Genomic DNA, 26,146 nt, shown 5'->3' with positions numbered 1-26,146 from the left:
ATCGAAGAAAACGCCTGAGATAGTAAAGGCAGTGGATGGGACGGATCTCACCTCAGGCCTCATCTGTTTTCAAACTGAAATCCTAGAGATGTCATTCCGGAACAAACACACGGAGTCTATTACCTTTGATGCCATTGACGCACCACAATTCCGTTTGATTCTGTGACTTCCATGGTTGGTGGAACATAATCCACGGATTGACTGGGCGTCCAGGCTGGTGCAATTGGAGCGCTGGTTTTCTTTCACTCATTTTGTGTTCAAACACTGAAGTGCTTCCGATACGCCGCTTTGGAACCGCTCTTCAAGCAACAAAGCAAAGGTGCGGAAGCCACGGATGATGACTACACCATTCCCCACAAGGTGATTCCGTGGTCCGTGGGCTGGTGCTACATAGAGGGGTGGAGAGGTACGGACTACGGTGAGCTAATCGTGTTCCCTTCTTTTCTCCACACAGCCGGTGTCGAGAAAGCCGTCTTGACTCAATCCTATCTGGCTTCTACCCCTGGTACCCCCTCTGTCCTAGTCAGTATACACACCCTACTAGGGGAAAGCGGGAGACGGGGGTGGTAGTTCTTGTCGCCTCTGCAGGATCGCCTCGCAAGTGGAAGGTAAGACTTGGGGGGCTCTGACACAGACCTCAGGTTTCTGGTGGGCTGGTAGAAGGTCATGCGGTTGTTCAGGTATTACGTTCCCCATATTGTGGAGGTCCTTGTAGGCGTGAGTGAGCAGTTTGAAGTTGGAGCTCTTCTTGACAGAGAGCCAGTGCAGGCTGCGGAGGTTGGAGTGATGTGAGATCGTATGGGTAGGTCCAGGATGACTCTTGCTGCTGCATTTTGGACAGTTTTGAGGTGCTTGAGGAGCAGGGTGGTGGTTCTGGAGTAGAGGGCATTCGGGTAGTCAAGACGACTGGTGATGAGGGCTTGTGTGACGGTTCTTCTGGTGTCTGTAGGGATCCATCTGAAGACCTTACGGAGCATTCTGGGGGTGTTGAAGAAGTTGGCTTGTTGTTTCATGGAGAGCTCACTGCCGATGATGATACCGAGGTTGTGGGCATGGTGGTGGGGGGGGGGTGCTAGTCTGCGGGTGGGGTGCCACCAGGATTTGTCCCACAGTGGGGGGGGTCTTCCGAAGAGGAGAAATTTGGTTTTGTCGGAGCTGCGTTGAGGCATTTGACTCTCATCTAGTCGGTGACGTCAGTCATGGCATTCTGGAAGTTCACTTTAATGGTGTTCATGTCTTTGGTGAGGGAAAGTAAGAGTTGGGTGTCGTCGGCATAGGAGATGATGTTGAGACCGTGCCAGCACATGATGGGTGCCAGTGGCATCATGTAGACGTTGAACAGTATGGAGCTGAATAAGGAGCCCCGGGGTACGCTGCAGATGATGCTCTTGGGGGCGGAGCTGTACAGTGGGAGGTGGATACTCTGAGTGCGCCCAGTGAGGAAAGAGGAGAGTAGCTTTAGGGCATTGCCGTAGATGCTGATGTGGTGAAGTCTTTGGATAAGAAAGTGGTGGGAAGCTGTGTCGAAGGCCGCTGGCAGGTCGAGGAGGATCAGGGCTGCTGACTCGCTGCGCTCAAGGGTGGCTCTGATGTCGTCTATGGCGGTCAAAGGGTGGTTTCAGTGCTGTGGTTTGAGCAGAAGCCGGATTGGGAGGGGTCGAGCAGGTGTTTGGATTCCAGGTAATCTGTGAGTTGGCGGTTGACAGCTTTCTCCAGAACCTTGGCCGGGAAAGGAAGTAGCGAGATGGGGTGGTAGTTCTTGAGGTCAGATGGGTCTGCTGTGGGATTCTTCAGAAGCGGTTTGACTTCGTCGTGTTTCCAGGATTCCGTAAAGGTGGCGGATCTGAATGCTAAGTTGATGATGCTGGTAAGCGGGGGTCTGATTTCCTTGTGTCCGAGGTTGAAGGCATGGAGTGGGCAGGGATTGGTTGGGGATCAGGAATGGATGCAGGACACGATGGAGGCTGTGGTTTTAGTGCAAAGAGGTGTCCAGTCAGTCAGGAAGTAGGGTGGGAGAATGGAGAAAGGAGCAGGGAAGTCCTGCTGCAGGGGTTGGGATTCGAAGTTATGGTAGATGTTGGCAATCTTGGTGTGGAAGAAGTTGGCGAGTGAGTTGCAGAGGGACTGGGAGGGCTAGATGGTGTTTTCGACGGTGTCTGAGGAGGTGAATACTAGTGGATAACCACGCGCCATATTTAGAGATCCCTGCCTGCAAGGTGAAGAGCTCTGTTGCTTGAGAGGACCTGTTGCAATGGTGGCTCCTCTGATGATACTGTAGGTTTGCTGAGGGCTGCCATATTTAATGTAGCTTCTCAGCAAACATGTTTGGTGTTTCAACATTACATTCTCAAATTGGAAGTTTGTTTTTGAAAAAGAAAAAAAGAATAGCCTGACACCCTAGGAGATTTCTCCTGGTGTGCGGGAGTCGTTTATAATATTTCCTGTTCGTGACCAACAGGATTTTCCTGGTAGTCTAAAACTGGAACAAAACACACCATAAAATCTGCCTTAAGTAGGGTGGATGGTCTGTGGCACTTAGACCAATGGCCCGATGTCCTCGAGGTCGTCTGTCTAAAGTTTCTGCTGGCAGAGCCTGAGGAGGCTCCTCTGGCAGTATTAAGACAGTTTGCCCCTCTTAATAGAGCATCTATGGCAGGGTTCCTGGCCAAGATCTGAATAAGGTCCTATGTCCTGATGAAATATTGGAATTGTTCGCTTTTTAAACTCTGCCTTTTCTGCAGGGTCAGGACATATATTTTTGCCTTTTTGCTGAGCCCTATTTTTTGCTGGCTATAGAACTAACCAGTGGGAAAGTGCTTGTGCTCCTCATTTCAACATGAAGAAATTGGTATACACCCAATTAGCATATTCAACTGACCTATGAGTCCCTAGTATATGGTACCAAGGTGTAATCCACTGAGTGTATCAGCTTTGTGCAACTAGATTACTGTGTCTGAGTTTCTTGGGGGTATAGGGACTGTCTAAAACTGGATTTTAGTGTTAAAAGTGGCAAGACACTAAGATTACGAGAGTACGCTCCCCACACACTCCCAGCCCTCAGACCGCAAGTTTAGTGAGGCCAAAGACTTTGGCCATTTTGAAAATACCCAAAGTGGGTTCCGTCAACCTTGTGAAATTTTACGCCATTCGGTAGGGCATCTCCAGGGGTCATTGCCACCCACTTGCTAGTGCCAGGCATGAATGGGGCATCTCTAGGCACCCACTTCAGACACTCCAGGACCTGTGAAAGATCAGAAGATGACTGAACCTGCTACCTGAGAAAGACCTGGGAAGAGTTTAGAAGTCTTGATCTACTCTCCCTCGTGTCCTCAAAGCAAAGAATTGGGCTTCAAGGTTCATAAGGTTCTATTTATCTAATTTGTTTTGGGATTTTTTCTGTTGTGCATTTCTACTTCATTACTGTCTTAGTACTGCAATAATATTTTACACATTCCCTCTCAGATAAGCCTGTCTGCTTTGTGTCATAGCTACCAGACAGCTGAGCTGAGATTAATTTAGTGATTTTGAGGGCTCACCCTGGCAAGGAAAGTGATTGTTCCCTGAGGTGAACACATTCCCATTGAACCAATAACCCCATTTCTTACATTAATCATGTGAAATGAATCCTTGGGAACCCATATTTCTCTGTGTTACCTATTTCTAGAGCTCACACACTGGTAAAATGCATCTTGTTTTCTTCAGTTCCACATGTGTACTAGCATGGCTGTCAAGCTCATTGGTGAAAACCACGGCGTAAGCCAGAAAACGTTCAAGGACAAGACAGCACAGCTTCATAACCATTCAGAAAACCATCCTGTTAAGAACAAGCTTATTGTTGTTCCCTGGATAGTCTCTTCTAGCTTCCATGGCATCTTCATGGGAAGACCACCTCCAACCTATGCTGCGGCTCCAAACATCCCATCACTTGATGGATGCCCTCCAATAGTGTTAACTGCACATCAGTCTCTATGATTTGTGGGTACAAATGCAACGCTCGAGTCATTTATAATTCAATTATACACACAAATGGTTTTAAGAATCGGATTCTATAGTTTATCAACATTACTAATAGAACTTCTATACTATAAGGTTTACAGGCCTCTCACAGCAAACCACACCAAAACATGTTTACGAACCACTCTTATTCCAACCAAACAGCGTATCCTGACAACCTGAAAATCTGCTAAAAGTCGAATCAACACTTCTTCAATGAAGAAAGTTAAAAAAACTGAACACTGTAGGACATATTTAACCAATGTAAGGGAATATCTTCATTGCAGATTGGGAGCCGGCTTTAGGACGGCAAAAATGGGTAGCACCACAGATTCACGACTGACCTTATGGTGAACAAATCAGTAGGAAGGAACCGAATAGATGTAATACCTTGCTACATTCAAAGGTTCAACACGACTGTGTTGAAGGAAAATAAAACAGGTTGAAACTCACAACATAGAATGGTGACTCCTCCCTCTTTCTTATTTTTACTTCCCACAATCCACATTACAAGGCTCCTACTCCACAATGTAGAATATTACTGGACCAGTCTACTTCGCCTGCTGCACATTATTTGGCTTACTCCATACTATACCATTCAATACAATGTAAATTTAAAGGTATATGTGTTTGTTCTCCCTCTGCAGATCTTTATTTCTGCTCTGTCCTCCTGAACAATTTCCTGGGGGTTACCCAACGTGGAGGCAGACGGGCAAGGTCCATACCACATTTTTAGTCTAAACTCGATGTAAAACGTCCATTTAGGTTTAATGTATGTAAATGTAGCTTCTGTGCCTGTCCTGACAAGTCTGGCTTGGACCACTATGCTCAGTGATGTTGATGAAAACATAGCCAACCCATATGCAATCAGTGTTTTCATACTCCTGTGTCGTGAGTATAATAAACCTACCACACACCGCTTCCTCATTGAGCAGTCAATGTGCTGCAAGGCCCAGAAGGGGCCTGCCCCACCCCTCTCCCTCGGGGCTGCTTACCTCGCTCTGCGGGCATCGTGCAGAAGCTGCTCCGCCTTTCGCACGTCTCCAGCAGTCTGGTCCAATATGGCGTCCACATTGGAGATGCTGTTTACACGGTCCTTAATCTCCTCCGCCAGGTGCCTGATCTGTTGAGGGGTAGCCGGGATAGAGAGGTCCAGAACTTGGCTGGCCACCATCTCAATGCTGTCTGGATCAGCGCCTTCTTCTGCAGAACACCAATGTACAGGTACAAGCATTTTAGTGACATTCCACATTATAATATCATCATAAACATTCCATTGCAGCTACTAAACCTAAAAGAATGCATGTCTGAGTGACAATTTCCTAGATGAACCTTTGGCTTGTGCCTTAATTCTGTGGAGGAAATATCTAAAACCTGGCTACCTGGGTAGTGTGAAGAGTAAATGGTCATTAAGAAGGTTTATTCTTGCAGTAAACTACACTGCGTATTAATTTCTAAAAATGTTTCACTTTCTCTCACATGGAATGTAGGTTACCCAAAGTACTGGTCGGTGACAAATTAGGAAGTCTTGTTTACAAATAAATTATTAGTTTCCTGACACAACAGTGACTTAAATGGCACATAGGGCTGGGGCAGAGTCAGACTCCTTTTCTGCTCACCTATCTGTCTGTATCAGACCAGCCTTTCACAGGGAACAGTCTGTCGAGATGTCTTGGGGCCTCACTTAGGGCCTGATTATGATGTCGGGCGGAAAGCCATCCGACAGCTCATCGGAGGCTTCCTGCCCAACATCATAGGTTTGAGTCCAACCACTGTATTATGATTAGGGCTCCCGGTTTTATGGTGTTTATTTTTTTGCCATTTCCGTCTGTATTTATCTGTATTTATTTTTTGGGCATTTTTTCTGTATATATCCGCATTTATTTTTTCCGCAACCAAAAGACGACGCTGCAGTTAGTATTTTTCCACATTTATTTAAGGCTATTAACAGCTCAGTACTACCACAATTTATATTCGCATTTTAATGCAAACTAATATGATCTTACAATAGTGTCAGTGTGTGTGGAAATCGGCCACAGTCATGTACTTGCCCTAACCTTTAAGTGCAGTTACAACTTTGCAGCTGCCATAAGACATAGAAGGGGCCGTCATGGAGAAAATGATACTCATAAAATTTACTCTTTTAAGAGACCTGCCATTGTTTGCATGGAGCTAACAGAGATGAGGGATTGTCCCTCACTTGTGAAGAAACTGGCTTCGAGCAGCAGATACAGTGGCTTCTGTAGAGCCAAACACTTCTGGGGTTGAGCTGGAAATGGTTTAATTTGGGCCCATACACTTTGCAACTTGCACTAGAGTGGTTGATGGCACCGCCTCTAACCCCATATTCGAGTGCACAGAATAAATGCATCTCGAGGCTACGATTTTAAAATAAATAAAATCTTTACATTAATTTCCTCACATAAACTTACGCCTACACTTGAAGCTCATTTTCAGCATTTTTTTAAAACCACACATGCTACTGGGAAAACTGCAACAGTCTGCTCTTGAGGAGAAAGTTTGTAGTGATTGGTGTTAAAGAAGATGCTATCTTAAAGGGGAAATATAAGAGTAAACATCCCATCTAACAGCATACTTTCAAAAAGTCAAAGCTGCCTTTTCTCCCTAAAAAGCACATAGTTGTAAACTCTGTAAGCAAAGTTCCACAAATTGTAACCTCTGAATAGCGTCAGAGCTGTCCTGCAGCAAAATGGAGGGTCAATTGCTTATGGCCTCATCCCAGCCAGAGGGACATTCATTAGTTATGTGCCAATTCCAACATTAATTTCTTTAATTTCTTCAAAAACTCTCCACCAAATGCCGAAGGAGTTATCATGGGGGGGAGGGGAGGGGCTGCACTGGATTCAAAATTGGAGGAACTACAGATGACAATTCACATTGAAAATACATTAAATACCCTGCAAGTCTATCTAAGAATTTTAAGAACTGTTGTTTTTATACTAACTGGTTAGTGAGCTTAGACCGGGTGGTTAGTAAGTAAACAGAAAGGGTGAGTATTTTGGAGATCATGAAGGGAAGAGTTCAAAACATGTTCAGAATACAGATAGTCAATAGCAGTACCACAATCCCATTCTCCCACTACAGATACACTGCAAGCAACCAGAAATTAGATAAAGTGAGTTGGTCAGAATCACAGAATGCTGACCCGACGCCGAGACTCGAACGAACCCTGTTTCCCAGCTCCATCGCTGGCAGCTCTAGACATAGCGCCACATCCTCTTTTACTGTTGGGTAGGACGCTGGTGTTCTAGATTGTAATTGGATGTCTCATTAACAAAGATGCATGTGCTGTGTTGCATTCACATTTGATCCCAAATACAACTTATTGCATCTGCTACGAGAGCTCTCAACTGCCACCTGTTCATAATTTCGAAGGCAGGTGTGAGTGACTATTACACATTCGCAACCTAAGCATTTCCCTATGGCGCAAAAGAATAGCCAGCGGTGGCTTGCATGAGACTGACACTTGAGTTACGCTCTAATGTCAAGGTTAAGCTGCGTAAAAAATGAAATATTTACGTAAATTACACAGAAAAATGTCACACGATATTCCGCTTTCCCCTTGCTTGCACCGGGGTGGATTTGGGAAAATAAGTTCACCCGTAGGTCATGCTTATTTAGTACAAATAGCTTTCCATGAAGACCTATGCGTGTTTGCACTACTCCTGCCCTGTGCCCCCCTCACCCCCCCCCACTTTGCTTAGGTAACGTGAGGGTGTAGTGCTCCACCTTCAATAGCGATTTTCTCACTGCACCTGCATTAACTTTCCGCACAAAATATTATTTTCTTGTGAAAGTTGGCACAGGTACCCCAGCAAGTAGCAAATATAGTAGACCCAGGGCCTGTGTATATTGTGGAGTACAAACGGCAGATCAGTATTTAGCGGATACATTGTTAATGTGGACACTGGAGAACGGTGGTCTAAGCCTGGCTTCTGACCTCCATCAACACTGTGTGACTGGATCAACTGCTGAATGTCTAACTCCCTTTGTCACCACTGGCAGGGCCTAGAAACAGAGGAGTAGGTCCAATATTAATAGATATGTAAATATTTCGAACGAAGCATACAAACGTATTAAGAAATGGGAAAGTCCACCAAACCGTTCAGGTTTCCATTTCCAAACTGTGACCTGCAGCAATCTTGTGGACGCTAGCATCCAACGCTGCCTTCACTCTTGCACCGCGTTTTGCTCTCTGCCACTGTGGAAACACAGGCACAGGGAAGACACAACAAAAAGCCCAGGCCGCTGCTGAGAGTCCGAACGTCGGCACAAGATCCTGGAGTTGATATGAAGTTATGACTAGAGAGCCAGCATGTGAAATGTCAGCCGCACCCGAGCACTTCACAGGTCTTTAAAAGACCATTTGCATGTTAATGAGGCCTCGCTGTTGTTTCACCCCTTCTAAGAGCCCCTGCAGCTCCACTCTGCCTAGAATCAGGGAGAGGGGCATGGCGAAGCAACTCGGCTGGAGCACGGCAGTGCAGCAAAATTTGGTAGTATTTTCCCGCTTTTAAATATAAATACAGACGAAGGAAAAAAAAAATTCCGTCTGTATTTATATGTAAATATCCGTTTAAACGGAAAACCGGGAGCCCTAATTATGATACTGGCAGATGAAGAAAAACTCGCAGTGGAATTCTGCTTTGCTTCCGAAGGCTCAAGGAGCCTTACAGGGCGTTGGTCAGACAGTTAATCCCCAAATGACAGCAGTGCCTGCTCAGGCACCGCCGTCAGGATTAGGATGTCTGTTTTTCACAGCCTTACCATGTCAGCCTTTCCGACATAAGAAGGCTGTCAGAAAGAGACTTTGAGGGCCCCTAGCAGGGCCCATGTGCCCACATGGTGCCTGCTACAAGGTGCATGGATGTTCTAAAAGTGTTTTTTTCTTTTGCGGCTTGTGCTGTAGCCCGCAGCACAAGTCACAACAGAAAAAATACACCTGCGGATGTCTGTGAAGGCGGTCGCATTGTAATAGTGGAAGCAGGACCGACAAGTTCTTGTTGGACGGTCCCTTTTCCGCTACGATGTCGACATTGTAATTAATCCCTTCGAGTTTGCTGGAGTATGAACTGAGCCATGCATTCGAGGAACTCCTGCCTGCCAAATTCACGGTTCCACCAGGTTTGACAACATATTTGCCAAATATGCTGCTGTTGCGAAAATGGCCTGCTGCTGCGGCGGTGAACTTTACATATGTTGGGACGGCTGCCACAGGGAGGGTGGAGTGTGTAGAGGAAAATGGAAGCTCCTCTGATTTCTGGAGGAAGAGCTGAACCGGAGGAGACTTCACCATATCTCTGTGGTGGAAGAAATTCTTCTAGTCGATTCTTTCATGGATTTAGCACTTTACCCAGAATCAAAGGGTACAACGAAACTGTAACTCAAGCCCCTAGCCTTTAGGTCTGATCTAAGTGTGAGGTGAAAGAGCCCTGCCTATTCCTCCTTACTCTTTCTCCCCCAGCCCCTTCTGCTCCCATCGCAGGTACTCACGGTTCAGGAAGTCCTTGATCTGCTTGATGAGCTCCCGCAAGTCCTTGTTGGACCGCTCCACGCGGGCCCTCGTGTCATTGGCCTTATCCAGGGCAGCCTGAGCTTTGGCTTTGGCTTCATCCGCCTTGACCTTGACATCGGCCACCTGTATGAATACATTACAGTTATGTCATAGAATATATAGTATAAATACTGCAAGACAGACACAGTCAGCTCGTCTACAGCAGCATTCTGACACAGCACTGCATCAGCTGTTGAGTAGTTAGCACAGCAGACATGTCAGTTTTATGCCACCATGTATTATTCACAGAATAACTCACAGAAAACCAAGGTGTCCCATGCCAGAACCTCTTTGATCGCAACTCTTGTTCAGTGTGAAGTTCAGTTAAAGAAGATGTGAAAAGTTCAGTGGTCAAAGGTTTGCGGAATTGCATGAAGTTTGTTTGGACCCCAGATTTGAGTTGAGAGCATTTCAAAGTCTGGGTCCTTGAACACCCAATGGTATTCCTCAATGTTTCAAACTCCTAATGGTTGTTGGTTGATACGATGCACGGAATTTGAACGAAGGGTTCGGAACAGGCATCGTGGGGTAGGTGTACTGGACCTTTGCCCGAGTGCACTTTATGGAGGGTGCTTATGACCTTGTTTGGGGCCCTTACTGATTGAAGCCGAGGACCTGCTCAATGCTGGGGAGGTCGACACAAGGCTCAGCATTGGGACTATCCACAAATTAAAGTCTTCCCCAATTAGAATTTCATCTAGTCATGAAGGAATTAGGGGTCTAGCCAGAGGTGAGAAACCACTGCTGCTATGGGATAGCCATTGAGGTAAATGGTGCAATGATCTGGATACATTTGTAGGATGAGAATATAATTCTGTGTGCTGTAGATAAAGGACGTTTATTAGTGTGGCTAGTGCAACCTTTCCCCTCATTCCCCTACTATAATACTCCGTACGATTTTGAGGCCAGGACAAATCCTCGAGGATGACAAAAACTTGAGATCTTCGAGTACAAATGCTTTTGTAAACTTCATATGAGCTAGAGGACAGGTGGAAATGTGACAGGTGGGTGTTCCCACCTATTGAAACTGTCCCTTATGGCCCTACAGCCTGCTCCCATCAAGTATTCTTACTCCTCCTACTGATCTCTTTTCCCCTCCCCACCCATTCCCCTTATATGCCCAATCTTCCTCCCGCCACTCCATTTTCCTTTTTTATCTTCCTTCCTGCTTGACTTTCCGTCTGCTCGCTTGGTTTACCCCATTTCTGCCATTACCATAATCCGTACCCGGCCAATCTGCTTCCATCCTTCTCTCTTGTACAGCATCCACTGACAACATCTGTACATCCTTGCTCTGTATTTTACTCGAACTTCACCATCCTAGGTGATTGTCACATCGATGATGTTAAAAAGGGTGCCAGAAGGACTCTTATTGACCATCTAACTGCCCTTAATTTTACTCAGTTGGAGACCAGCTCTACACATCAAGCTGGCCATATGCTGGACTTAGTCATTACCAATCAACAGTCTATTTTGGCAGGTATTCTAGAAGCCCAGGTACGGACTGATCATAAGTTTATTCCATTTGTGTCAGGCTCATACAGAACTATGAGTAGGGCTTCTGGAAAGACTGATCTCACGCATCGACGATGGAGCAAATTACAGGGCACTACCTTTACGCAGCGGCTTTCCTGTTCTCCCACTCATCTAACTGGAGAGGTAACCATGGACCTAGACAGTTTTATTCACTAGCTCATTGAGGCCATTAAAGCCCAACTACCTCAACAACCAGAAGAACTGAGCTCGTTCTGCCCCCTGGTTCTCACCCTCTTTGGCAAAAGAGCATCTTACCTTTCGAAAGTTAGAGCAGGCTTGGAGGGCCACATATTCCCAAGCCGACAGAGCCTTATGCAAATTAGTGGTAAAAAATATCATAAATTCATTAGAGAAGCCAGGAGACTGTACTTTGCTGCAAAGATTGAATTGGCAAAAAATTATTCTTGCACTGTTTTCCAAACTTAAAAAAATGTCCTTTAGCCTAAAGGTTGTACCCCCGATCCTGATTTTTTGCAGTCACTATGTGACAAACTGGCTGATTTCTTTGATCATAAGATCAAAACTATTTGCCCTGTCTCTCGTGGAGTTTAGTTCTATTACTTTAGAGCTGTATGAGCAGGCTAATATACATTCTAAATCAGGATCACCTTTAGGTCCTTGTCATCCGTCCATATTTAAAAAGGGTATTGAGATCATCAACCAGATCTTGAACTCTAAACTCAATCAATCACTTCTTTTGGCTCATGGACCGGATAAATGGAAGCGGGCTCTTGTTAAACCATTACTTAAGAAATCCAATGAAGACCCGAGGAGCTAGTCTAATTACAGACCCATTTGCTCGCTTCCAGCACCAGCAAAAATACTGGAAAAATTGGTCAATCTCCAGAAACATAAAATATTCTTCTTTTTCTTCAAGCTGACTTTAGACCTAGGTACCCCACACTATCTAAACTCACTGAAGTCTTAGAATCTCTAAAGTTTATTTTAGACAGTGGAAAAAATGCGGTTGTGAAATGTTGGCAGCATTCAACGCGATCAGTCACGATTTCCTTCTCCAACATCCAGGCTGACTTAAGACATTCGAGGCGGTGGCTGGGCACGCCTCCAATCATTTCTAGACCAAAGGGAGCAGGTTTTCATTTTGGGGCCTTTTAAATCAAAGGAGAAATCGCTCAAATATGGTGTCCCTCAAGGCTCAGCTCTTAGCTCCACTTTATTCACTGTAATATGTCGCCCCTTACTACTCTTGTTAGATCATTTGCTAACTCCACTGTGTCTTATACTGATGATAACCAACTGATTCTGGTCCTAAGTAAGAACTCCACCAGTTCTGAACTAATTTCTTTTAATTGCCTCTCCGACGTAATCAGGTGGATGAACTGTAATTTCCTAAAGTGTAATGATAAGAAGTTTTCTGCTTTGGAAATAACAACCAGTTCTCTGCCTCGGAATGGCGTGGCCGGGCAATCTTGACATGTCCCATCTGCCGACCAATGTTGAAAGGAACTTGGGAGTTTAAGTTTGACAATGATTTGTCTTTCTGTCATCATGTTAACTCTGTCTCAGGGGTCTGGTTATTTAAGCTTTGGTCACCTCAAGACTAAACTACTGCAATAGTTTCTTGGGTTTACCAAAATATCTGATCCAGAAGCTGTAGGTGGTTCAAAATGCGGCAGTGAGATTGGCTCTTAAACTTACCCGCAAAAGCTCCACTGCAGGGGGTTTATTGATCTTCATTGCCTTCCTGTTGATAAATGGATTTCTTTGAAATCCTTAACCATTGTGTACAGGGCATTTCATCAACTAGCCCCAAAATTCTTTCAGGTCGTTTTGTTCCCTACTCTCCCCCTAGAACGCTAAAATCTGCTAATAACAAACTTTTATTGATGCCGAAGTTTAGTTTACAAACCAGGGAAGGAAGATCCCTATTTGTTTCTGAGGCAAAGGCATGGAACAATCTCCTGCTCGCTCTACAACAAGCTGTCAACAACGACACCTTCAGAAAGCTCCTGAAAAAAAAAGTTTTTTTCACACTATTCTTTTACATTTTCAGAGGGACAGGCTTCTTTGTTCATTGACTTCAGCGCTGAGATGCCTTTCGGGTGATTTTTGCCTTTACAAATGCCAATTTCATTCATTCATTCATACTGGGCCTGATCAGTGGTGGACAGTAATTTTAGTAGAGATGGGGGCAGGGGGCCACACGCGTACATATACACATACACACTTACTCACACCGATACATTCACACACGTGCATGCGCACACACACACATCCATTCACAAAACTCAGTCACTCAAATTCATATACGTGCATAAATACATACATACATGTATGTACCAAACATGAAAAAAACAAAACATACCTTTACTACAGCTCGGAAGTCTTGGAGGTCCCAGGAGGGTTTGGGACTGCTGCCTTCTCGCATTGGCTGACCTTAGGTCAGCCAATGCAAGGAGGCAGCAGTTTCTCACTCGTCACCGAGTTGGATGGGGGTCAGTGAGACTGTTGACCCCACCGACTCTGTGACGAGATGTCACTGACTGACACTCGGCCCTGGGCATTTCAGGGCTTAAAACTGAAATTCCCAGGTCTGAGGCAATTATTGACGCTCCTCCTCATCATGAGAGGGAGGGTCTCGAGGCACTTTTGCCAGGTTTAGGAGGCCACACCCACAGGACTGTGAAATCCTCACCCTGGCAAAGCTCAGGTAGCCAGGAATCTGCACATTTAGCCCATGTCTGGCTCCCGGCTGCCTGACCTGAACAAGAAGCGTGTCGGGCAGGCTGATCTTTGTTCAGCCTGATAGACACTCTCCTTGTTGTGAATAAGGTGGGGTCATGGCCCATTAGTCCATAAGAGCTAGCCGATGCTTGCCCTGATTAGGTTTCCTATCCAGTCCACTCCTCTTTCCATCTCATGTGGTCCTACCTCTCCCCAAAGCTTTTGTTTGCTTTAGTGTTACTGTTGTCCTGATTTTTAGGTACTAAATGACAGAAATGGCACTCTTTCTCCACTTGTCTTGAGTGTAACACTTAGATATTGGACTTCTGACTAAACCCATTAGATGTTAGAATGGATAATTCTCCTCAGTCCTGAGGAGTTGTTTCGTGAATATGTACCCAGACTGGTCTGAGTTTCTGACAGAAAAATTTAAACATTCCAGCCCTTACCTTTTGGAATAGATCCTCTACATCCCCCATGGCCTTCTGAAGCTCATCTTCAGCGTGACGTGCCCGGTCCAGTGCATTATCTGCAGTGGCTACCGCGCCATTGCAGTTTAGTCCACCGCAGTGTCTTTTCCCTTCGTCGTCACGGCAGCCAGCGCCTCCACAGGGGCTTTCTGAGCATGGGGCATCTCCCGGAGCACCGCAGACCTGTAAGAGAAGCCCATACACCTATCACAATGATTCACAAGCCAGCGCCTGCACAGTATTCCAGGAGGGGGGGGGGAGGTGCCCCCTTTCTGCCTGATTCAAAGAGTGACTGTGTCGCGATTAAAATGGCCTCCTGAATGGTGTATATTCATGTACCCCTACCCTGAGAGCCCAGCTGGAAATATCTGGTATACTAGTTTTTGATTTTAGACCTGCTGTCATGCTAATCTAACATCTACAGTCTCTCTGGAAGTGGTTTGTGGTGGGAACCATCACAACTCGTCCTGTGACAGACAAAACCCAGCCGTGTCAGTGGTCTGAGAATTATTCAGGCTGTGCATGGCCGTATTACCCATAGGAAGATTGGCCTGTGCATGGCCCTATTACCCAGAGGAAGATTGTCTTGTGCATGGCTATATTGCCCAGAAGATCAACCTGGGCACGGCTGTACTTCTAAGAGATGAGCTGGTGCGTAGCTACAATGCAGGAAGGAGATTGCCTGGGTGTGGCTGCACTGATCCCAGAAAACCTGCCCACGCCTTGCCCACCTGTTCCACGCTGAGATTAAGTCAAAATTGAGCCTTCTGTGGGGAATCGCCATGCCCGCCTGCCCTTCCTCCACCAGTGACCAACTGAGATGTACATAAGCAGGACCGCTGAAGCCGTGTTTGCCGGACGGGTGCCGCAGCCAAAGAGGAGACCCCTGATGGAACTGATGATGAATGTGCCTTCTATTAGAAGCAGGAAGGACTAGCTGCTGCTGCTGGAGAGGACTATTCCACCGTGGATGGTAAAAACAGAGCAACTGAACTGTACGGGAACTGACACTCCTGACCTGTGCGAGACTGAGCGGAAATACATTAAGGGGGTAGATTTGCACTTGAGCAGTAATCACACTATTGCTGTAATCCCAGTGGGGAATCGCCTAGACCACAACGAGGGAACCAGGAAAAGACAGTGCATAGAACAGCAGCCCTGCACAACCGCACCCAGGACACAACATTGTGCTTTGTCTATGCTTGTGTCTAGTATTCCGTTCTAGTGTGCATTAAAATACTTTTCTTTCTTAAACGATAGGCACTTAGTTGGACATTCAGTTATTGGGCTGCAGTATGGCTGAGTCTTGAGCTCGAGCACCTCCACCCCACCTCCCGGAGAAGCCTGTCACTACTTGCTATTTCTACCACTGACAGCCAAGTGCTGAAGGGGTTGTACTTGGCCCCGTTGGCAGAGCCTACTAAGATAGAGCCCAGGATACCAGAGGCAAATGACCTCATCTCGCACATTTAAGGCCCATTGGCCCCTGTTTGCTCCAACAGGGTCTGCTAGACTGTCTCTAGGGTGAGACATCCGCTTCTGACTGGTTCTAAGAGTGACTGTCTCGCAAATCTTACTGCACCCAATTCTAAACCTTAGAACTGTCCTCCTTGGTAAATGTCTTATGTGTAGGATTAGTGGAAACAGGCATTTCTGAAAAAAGATGAAACCATTTAATAAATTGTAGGTGCAAGCCTTGGACTTAATGTACACATTGGCTATGAATCCCACATATTTAGACGAACTAACATCACCATTGGTCTCAAAAAGGTGACTAAAGTTTGTGAGATAATCATATAAACCTCACTTGCTAAATGAAGCACAGTTTTATGCCTGATATCTTCTCTATTTTAGGCTTCTCTTTCTTAGTCTACTTTCTTCTTTCCTAGGTCTTTCTATTTTGCCACAATCTACTCAGGATTTTTGATTATTCTTTACATTTGTGCGTAACACTGAAGGCTTTCATTTAAATGTGTTTGGACTTAACATGGAAAAATGGAAGCGTGAGCTGGGTCTGGTGGCTCAGTGGACTAATGCATCCACTTCAGGGGCCTGTGTTCAACCTCATGTTCACGGGTTCAAATCCTGGAGGGGTCCACTCATCCATCTGAGGTCGATAAAAAGAGTAACGTTGGGTAACAATAAATATCTGTTAGTCAGCGCCAAGATACCCTTCTGGGTGAACGTGTGCTTTACAAATGCACATTTTATGTTATGCATGAATATACTGAACAGCAAACGTTTACCCTTAGGTACGTAGGTTGTAGGCTTGCCAAAACCTCTTAGGCCTTACTTGGCACTTCCATATACAGAGTAAACATTCTACCTATCACCAAGGTCCCAAATGTGGGCATGTTTTTCTATAACACCTCCATCCTCCAAATGAAGAACGGGTCACCAGAGCTTTCCTTCTCATTTGGATGTTAATTTGCTGCAGGAGATTAGCCGGATGGCGACCTCACGTTGCTGCAGTTTGATCTAATGCTAACACTGGACTGCTGTATCAGACACCATGCCTCGCAAGCATGGTCAAAGTGGCAATGACTACTTCGTTGAAGAGGAGCTCGCCTGTCAAGCTCTGGCTCTGATCGTCCTTGAGTTGCTGAGCTGGAGGGGATGTTCACAAACTGCTTGGTGACGCTTCAGCCTGGTGGTCATCTTCAAACCGTCTCAGGACCTACCTCAGGATTTTGCTGACCCACGCTGCCACCACGCTCCTCTTTAGAAGAGTCAGGCCAGTCCCAGCTTTGCTCTCTTCAGGGACCACAGAATCTGCTATGCACGAGGGCTCGTTCTGATGAACTTCAGTCATTCTCAGGTTTGAGCTTTTGTAGAACTTGTGGGACATTGCTATTTGCAGCATACATGCACTGAAAGGAACTTCTGCGTGGGAATCCACAAACAGCAACTAAAACTGAAACAAAATGCTGTTGCAAGGGTGTACTATGACAACGGTTGCTGTGTAGAGCCAGAATATATCCTATAAATAGCTTCAGTGAAGATAAACAGGTTTGTCAAGACTTAAAGAGAACTTGAATAGCCGAGACCTGCTCCCTCTTCATTCCTTGCAGCATGAACCCAGCCTGTTCAGACTTCACAGATATTTGGATTCTTTTTAAGTTCCCTTTGTAGCTGAGTTACATTAGTTTTTATTTTATGCAGAGTGTGGTTGCCTCACTTCTTCCACACTCAGCACACAAACCAGTTGTGTGCATAGTCACTCTGCATGAACAGCACAAATGTTCTATCACATGCAACAGTTAATTCTCCTAGGTTCACCTTCAGGAGGTATTTTAACATCTACAAGTGAACACTTGAAATATTTAGCAATAGACAGATCTGTATACTTAGTGCATTCATTTCTGCTTTATTTAAATTACTGAAATTGTTCCAGCTGAATTCAAAAGAACCCTCAGACTTGTAGACATATTTCTTCTAGTTGGGCAATTAGTAATTTCTACCTTCCTCCCTTTCTAGATCTCCTAATCTTGCTTTAGAATTTGTTTAGCCTCTTTGGAGTTTGTATAGAAAATAAAATAAAAAATGTGATATGTTTTACCAGCTAAGTTGAATTATTGTAGATACTTATTTTGTGTACAGCTTTTCAATTTCTTGTAAATTAGTTTAACCTTCTGTGCCCATTGGCTGTTACTGCCTGATTGACTTCAGGCTATGAATAGACTTGAGTCTGTTTGCCACCCTTAGTTTCTAGCTATTAAGGGGCCTCCTGATAAGGACAGGCTTGGGCAGGCTGGGTAATGTCTGCTCTGCCTTTGTGCTACTAGTAACTGATGTGTTCATGCTCTGGACTGGTTTGTGTTTCTTAGATTGTCTTTATGTCTCCTAATAGGAATTGATGGGCTTCAGGATAAGGCAGGTTGGGGTAGGCTGGGTGGTTTCCTGTGGGTTTTCTAGTGATTGATGGATGGGCATCAGGCTGGAGATGTTTGGTACTTTGTGTGACCTTTGTGTTCACTTTCAGTATTTATAATGATCACCAGGGGCTCATTTAAAGCTGAGCGGTAACAGACGTCTGTCAAAAATTGACGGATGTCTGTCCCACCTAGCTCATTTTACCACCTTATATGGAGGTGAAGAAAACACCCTCACCGGTGCTCAGCTGCGTGGCCGACAAGCCAGTATTGTTTATATTCACAGAAACTGCTCCTGCCATGGTGGGAAGAAAAGGGATCTTGCCAGCTGGGTAGGCCATGTGCCCCATTAAGTGTTTCCTGTGAAAAAGACACCAAGCAAAAGACTAGTGTGGGTATGTCTGGCTGTCCTTGGGGCTTACAGAAGTGTTGCTAGTGGTTGATGGACAGATGGCATGGAAAGATTCGGGTATGTTAAGTTTCTTCTGAGACCCTTTAAATAACAGTCACCTGGCCAGTGAAGCTGGGTTAGTATAATTCCCGCCCTCACCTTTTCATTGATCTTCTTCAGGTCGAGCATGTCCGCCTTCGCTGTAAGATCCACCAGAGACTTGCGATTTGCGGCATTCTTCTTGTTGAAATCATCCCGCTTCTTTCCTATCACCGCGTTTGCCTTCTCGCGAGTGTTGGCCGAGTCACTCACGGCACTTGGCACATCCAAGGTGGAAGCGTTGGCTTGACGCTCTGCCTCGCGGGACTTGGCATGAGACTGGCGGATGCTGTCATAAGCTCCTAGATGACAATAAAGACAACGCACATGTAGCAGAACAATATAACAGATTCTACTATTCCTACTCTAAGGTATGACCCCCTGCCCTTGGCATGTAGGCATAACTGGTGAGGCGTAGGGTGATAACAGCTCATAGCGCATTCAGCCTCAAACAACTGAAGCTGAAACTCCAATACTCCCCATCCACAAACAGAACACAAATACTTAGAACAAATCCTAAGACCTGCAATAGGAATCTAGTATTCACAGATGCTACTGCATGAAACAATCACCTAGGCAAAGAATCCCATTTCAGCTTAACGGACAAATAGCTTAAGCATCCTTATAGCCAGCCCGTAGACCCATTTAAAGACCCCAACGGTATGCTTTGGATTGCAAAGTCTGTGATTTCACTTATCCAATAACTTCCCTTTTAAAAGTAGAGCTAGCTGTAGGAGCTAGTTCTTTGTGGGTGTTATCAGTCACTGTTAATTACATTTCTGCAGATTGAGCTCTCGGTGAAGATTCCTTAAAAAACTCTATACAGGACTGTCATCAGAGTTAAAATGTGAATGATGTCACTTCCAGTGCCTCACAACCCAAAGTGGTGGGACATCTGAAGGGTGACCCCTACAGTCTTTAGCTAGCAGTAAGTAGCCCTTTAACAGATAGGGTTGTCCTCGAAATCCAACAATGCCTAAAAAACATAGACAGCCCAGTACCAGCTCTTTCTTCTAAAGAAAGTCAAACTGGTTGATCCAGAAAGTGATTTCAGAACTACAGCTCAAGCCCTTGTACTCTCACATGTGAATGGTGGTAATGGCAATCAATCAATCAATCAATCAATCAATCAATCAATCAATCAGGGAATTGTAAGTGCGCTACTCACCTGTGAGGGTCTCAAGGTGCTGAGGGGGCTGCAGATCTGTTTAGCCGAAAAGCTAGGTCTTGAGGGTCTTCCTGAAGGTGTTCAGGGAGGGGGCGCGTCTGATGTCTGCCGGTAGCTTGTTCCAGGTCTTGGCTGCACTGTGAGAGAAGGATCTTCCTTCCTCTGTGGATGCGCGGGGTTTCGGCCAGTGCAAGGTTGGAAGATCGGAGGTTTCTTTTGGGTACGTGGAAGTTGATTCTGTCGTTGAGGTATTTGGGTCCATTGTTGTGTAGGCATTTGTAGGCGTGAGTGAGGATTTTGAAAGTGACTCTTTTCTCCACGGGGAGCCAGTGGAGACTTCGTAGGTGTTGGCTGATGTGTTCGTATCAGGGAATGCCGAGGACGAGTCTGGCTGCGGTGTTCTGTATCGTCTGGAGTTTGTGGAGTAGGGACTTGTTGATTCCGGCATAGAGTGCATTTCCATGGTCCAGTCTGCTGGTGATGAGTGCGTGGGTGACTGTCTTCCTTGACTCATGGGGATCCACTTGAAGGTCTTGCAGAGGATGCGGAGGGTGTTGAAGCAGGTGGAGGTGATGGCGTTGACCTGTCGGTTCATGGTGAGTGATGAGTCGAGTAAAATGCCGAGGCTCTTGGCGTGGTCTGAGAGGGTAGGTGAGCTTAAGGGGCGGTCAGAAACCAGGTGCTGTCCCATGCAGAAGGGGTGGTACCGAGGACGAGGACTTCTGTCTTCTCGGTGTTGAGTTTCAGGCAGCTGTTGGTCATCCAGACTGCAACGTCTTGCACTCCTTTCAGGAAGTCTAATGTCGTGTTCCATGGCCTCCCAGAGAAAACAATGGCGCCCCTTAGGAGCATCTTACATGCTGCAGCACTTCTCTCTAGGCCTGAAGAAAAATGATCACAATACCCCCACCCCGATTGGCTCCTGTTGCTGGCCCTCACCATCTTCAAAACCAGGTGCATAATTTACAAAGTCATCACGACCAGCACTTCTGTTTGTCTTACAGACAGTCTCATCATCTTTCCTGGTTCTCAGCACACCTGTAGCCAGCACACCATCAGGCTGCAGACTAAGAAGTATAAAAAGGTAAAAACAGGACAGCAGTCCTTCTCCATTTATGTATCCAGGATCCGGAACAACATCCGAGTCTTTCAGTCCTGCTCCAACGCTGCTCCGATTTTCGGAAAGAGTGGAAGTCTCACCTCTTAAAAACACAACATGACAATGCATCAATTATCCATAACCCAGCTTCCTTTCCTGTTACTCGTTAATTAATGCTTGTCTTTGACCCAGGTACTGCGCTGTGCTGTATTTGTAGCTAGGTTCACTCTAGAAATAACATATGCTTACATACATACATAATTTGATCTTTTGTTATGGCACACTGAATGGTCAGGCACCTGCACAAATCCTCCTGGGTTCCCCTGAGCATGAGGCTCATTTAATATTTAACCTGAGGGAAATGAAACATCAGAGACCCTTAGCTGCAATATGCTTCCATATTCCAAAGAACAGTACCACCAAAATGCTCTTGCAGACTGCCCAGGCATTCTTGCCAGGCACCTTCCAACTCCTTCAGCATTTGTTCTTGGGTTTCAGAGGTACTACTGCCTATATAATGCTTAGGAATGTCTGCTGATTGTGCTGAAGGAGAACCACAGAGTTCAGCCTGACATGCGAATGACCATGGCCCAACCAGGCATTCATGACTACTGGTCTGCGGGGAAATTTTGTTAGAGTAATAGGCGAGTCTACAACTATATAGAGCGTCATTTTAGTGACAACCTCTTCCACATATGCTCTCTCATCTTCCCTCATCCCTAAGTTGCATCTTCAGGGACAGAAGGCAAGAAGGATTTTAGATGTCTTCGGATCACCTCACAGTTGGTCCCCTCCTCTGTGCCACTTACCTAGGAAGTTGGAGTTTTTCAGAACATCCAGCTGGTGGGAGAGCTCCTTTGCAGATGTGTTGAGCGCCCGTGCATCTCTTTCCAGTGCTGTCAACTCATAGTTAGCCGCAAAGTTCTCATCCTGTACCTCAGTAAGCTCACCCTCCAGCTGAGTCAGGGCTTCTGTTGTCTCAGTAATTTTGTTTCTGTGGTTCGAAAAAGAAACAGATCAGTGGTAAATTAAAATGGGGCTGGACTAAGACTAACAATAAGAATAACACTAGGGGCCTGATTGAGAGTTTAGCAGACAGGGTTACTCCGTCACCAATATGACGGATATCCATTATAATTCCATTATATCCTATGGAACTTGTAATACAGCGGACGGGATGTCTGTCACATTTGTGATGGAGTATCCCATCCAATAAACTCATAATCAGGCCCTGAGAGTGAGAGTGAGAATAATACAAAGAACTGTAAAATGTAGCTCTTCTGCCGCTTTCAAATGCTGTAATTAACAGCTGTTACTAAAGCTAGGGAACCTAGGAAGAATTCATTAGATTAGGATTAGGTAAGACTTTTTTTAAAACAAACGAGAATGAATATATATATATTTATGTTGTTATAAATTTCTTAGGGTTCCTGATTTCTTAATCACCATATATATTTTTTTAAGGGGATAATTTTAGGATTTTTCTGTAATTTTTTAACATTTATGATGATATTAAATAAATGTTTTAGCAGACTTTTAGGCAAATGGTATACAGAGGGTTCAACTAATGTTTGACCTTTCTGAGCAATGTTTCTTCAATAATTCAATGATTCAATGAACATGATACAACTTTTTGTCCAAAGCATGCCTAGATTACCTTTGAGCCGATTGTTCCCCTTTTCTCTTTTTGTTTTTGTTTGGTTTTTTTTGTACAACCCTGGGTGGCATAGGCTATATAGCAATACATCAAAGTAGCATATACACAAAAAATTCTTCCAAGAGGTCAACCACGTTTACATCTAGGCACCATTGGGACTATCAATCGAAGAAGGAATACCATGGTTAATGTTTTAGGTACAACATACAGTGACACAGGCAAACCCTAACCCGGTTCAGTATGATTAATTTCTTACGGTAACATATACCCATTAGGGATTCCTTATGTATCTCTGTACACAGGTACCATAGGCAAAATGGATGAAATCTAGTCACTATCTGTCTTTTTAAGACAGTGATTTACCTTCATGTTACACGGGTTAGTAATTTCAATTAATGTCTGCCAATGCTGTATAACTCATATTGATTATACAGTTGCACGTATTGTTGCTGCTATCTGTCCGAAGTTAATTATACACTAAACGCATTGGTGCTCAAAAATTGTGTATACATAACACGTAAGATTTTAGCTTAATGATGTTTTTACCAGATTTGATTGAATTTTTTAAGGCAGAGGCCGCAAATATACAGACCTATATATTTATATTTTTATGTATTTATAGATTTGTTAGATATTTTATCGGTATGCTCCCTTTAACCTGGATGTATTTCTCACAAATAATTTGTTTACAGCCATTCATGTAAATATGCTACAAATATGGGTCATCATAAGTTCACAAATGTTCAGTATTTTCTGCATTATGCAGTTACATGTGTGGTACAACATTATGTTTTGGGATGTTTTCTATGTCTGTTTGCCTTTCCGGGCACGTGATATCGCACTGGCACTTTAAAAAATCAGGCTTCCACCAACAGCGTCATGTGATCAAGGCCTCTAGCGGGCCGAAACGCGTCATGGCGGAGGTGAGTTACTGTTGGACTGAATAAAATATTGCACTAATCGATGGGTCCGTGTACGTCTTTGCATGAGGATTAAGCGATGTTGGAGATGAAGTCCTTTGCATATATATATATATATATATATATATATATATATATATATATATATATATATATATATATATATATATATATATATATATATATATATATATATATATATATATATATATATATATATATATATATATATATATATATATATATATATATATATATATATATGTATATATATATATTACCTACTGGCGGTCGCCAGTAGGTAGTTATAGTTAGGACCACGTTTCCATAGGAAAACCGCAACATTCTATTTTGAATAACTTTGGCGCCGGACGACGAATCCTCGCGAAATTTTCAAAATAGGTGGGGCGCTACGCTCCGCTCCTACCCTGAAAGTCTCGGGGGGATTCGTCAAGCGGGGGCTGAGATAAAAGGGGGGTCCCAAAACGCGTTTTTCCCATGCATTTTTCCATAGGACCTTTAGACACAGCTACAGCCCGAACGGCTGAACAGAGTTCCTTGAAATTTGGCAGAGAGGTAGTCCTCAGGTCAAGGAAGTGCCTTTTGTAGGTCTGGTGTAAATCTGTTCAGTAGTTCCTGAGAAAATAGCCTTTAAATCAATATATATATCTGAGCCAGCTTACGGTGCGCTTACGGTGCGCTTACCGTACGCGTACGGTGACGTGCGCGAGCGCGATTCTGATTGGCTGATAGATCTTAGTAAACATTCGAATCGGTCGAAACCAGGAAGCGGCGGCCGCCATTTTCTCTCTCGCACTCTGACAGGGGATTGACAAACAAAGGGCAACAACATGTAAAGGGGCTGTTTAGACAGCTCCCAAGCACCTAGCCATATTGAGGGAGTCCCCAACGATCCCCCAAGTGAAAAAAGGCAATTTTATTTTTTTCGAAAATTTCGCCGATTACGCTTACCGTACGCGTACGGTAATAAATTAAAAAAAAAATAAAAAAATATCCACACTCTCACCACCCCATGTGCAAATGGTTCCCGGAAGGGCACCATTTGTGCATGGCATATCAAAGCAAAGCAAAACATATATTTTACCTGTCACAACGATGCTCATCATATGTCCTCCATGTGCGCACGGTGCGCGAAGCGCATCGTGCGTTCATGGCCCATCTAGCGTAACGTGGGCACGCGGTGCGCGAAGCGCACCGTGCGCGCACGGAACGAACTGCGTTAAGTGGGCAACTTAGCATTTAAAAAACCGTACAAATTCACTGAAAAAACCATAGGTTTCACACACGTTATAGTTAGGAATTAGCATTTAAAAAACCTTGCAAATTCACTGAAAAAACCATAGGTTTCACACATGTTATAGTTAGCTGGACATTTTACTGATAAAAAACCAATGAAATTCCCCCGTTATAGTTACTGTAGGCAACTATAACTCACGCGACCGTAATCCTCTGCTGATGACATGTGTCTTTATGAAAAAAAAATATTTGTAATATATGTATAGCTAAAATTTAATGGAAGAAGACATGGGCAAATAAGTGTCTAAATACAGTATTAGCATCAGCAGAGGATTACGGTCGCGTGAGTTATAGTTGCCTACAGTAACTATAACGGCGGAATTTCATTGGTTTTTTATCAGTAAAATGTCCAGCTAACTATAACATGTGTGAAACCTATGGTTTTTTCAGTGAATATATATATATATAGGGACGTTATATTTAGTTGGACATTTCACTCGTACAAAACCAGAGAAATTCAGCCGTTATAGTTAGTTGTGCTAACTATAACTCGTGCCCCCGCAATGCACTGCTGATGATGTCACATATTACATCACTCATGACATGGTCTGTGACATCACTGATAACATCACTGATGACATCTCAAATGACGTAACTGATGATATCACTGATGACATCATCTAGTGACTGTGTGTTTCTGTAAACTATAAATATGTTATATGCCAAGGTGTATTGAAGAAGGAGTGTATGAGTGTCTGAATGGATAATTTAGTAGGTGCGTGACTGGCTGTATAAGTGAGTAAATAAATGTGTCTTACTGAATGCATGGGTTAGTGACTAAACTGTGTGAATGTCTGTATCAGTCTGTCAGTTGGTGTGTAAGCGGCTGCATGGGTTGGTGAGTAGCAACATGAGTGTCTATTGGGTTATTGATTGGTTGTCTGAGTATCTGTATGGGTGCCTGAGTGCTGTGTGGGTGGGTGGGGGTGTGTGACTCTGTGCATAAATGTGTGAGTGTGTGATTCACTGGGTGTACGGCTTCAAGAGTGCATCTGTGAAGGGCTGTATGGGCGGGTAAGTGTTTGTATGGGTGAGTTGGTGAGTGAATGGATAACTCAGTGGTACATGTGTGAGTAACTACATATGTGAAAGGCAGTATATGTGAGTGTTGGACTATATAAATGACTATATGTGAGAGTGAGTGATTGTGAGAGTGGCTGTATGGATGAGTGTGTGCTTGGGTCAGTGATTATATAAGAGAGTAAGTATGTGTTAGTATCTGTATGAATAAGTGAGGTGGTGTGTGTATAACTGTATAGGTGAGTAAATGGGAGTGTGATTGATTTTTTGCAAGACTGACTAGGTGTGTGAGTAACTATCGTGAGTGGCGGTGTGTGAGTATCTGTACAGGTGTATGAGTGCAT

At 44.5% G+C, this 26,146-nt stretch overlaps 1 protein-coding gene across 2 annotated transcripts in view; it reads right to left on the bottom strand.

The window, feature by feature from the left end:
• The window catches only part of LOC146797320 (laminin subunit beta-2-like), a 342,744-nt gene that overhangs the window by 28,483 nt on the left and 288,115 nt on the right, over window positions 1–26,146 (bottom strand). For both annotated transcript variants that reach the window (XM_085624322.1, XM_085624321.1), the window contains 5 exons: window positions 21,698–21,882; window positions 18,682–18,923; window positions 14,239–14,442; window positions 9,508–9,652; window positions 4,989–5,196 (listed from right to left, as the gene is read on the bottom strand). In XM_085624322.1, the coding sequence (XP_085480448.1) occupies window positions 4,989–5,196; window positions 9,508–9,652; window positions 14,239–14,442; window positions 18,682–18,923; window positions 21,698–21,882 (984 nt within the window). The remainder of the gene's footprint in view (window positions 1–4,988; window positions 5,197–9,507; window positions 9,653–14,238; window positions 14,443–18,681; window positions 18,924–21,697; window positions 21,883–26,146) is intronic.

Source organism: Triturus cristatus, chromosome 9 (genome assembly GCF_964204655.1).
Source record: "Triturus cristatus chromosome 9, aTriCri1.1, whole genome shotgun sequence".
In the NCBI taxonomy this organism is placed as follows: Eukaryota; Metazoa; Chordata; class Amphibia; order Caudata; family Salamandridae; genus Triturus; species Triturus cristatus.
The sequence above is the reverse complement of the archived record's forward strand: the minus strand, read 5'-3'. Positions and strand labels throughout refer to the sequence as shown.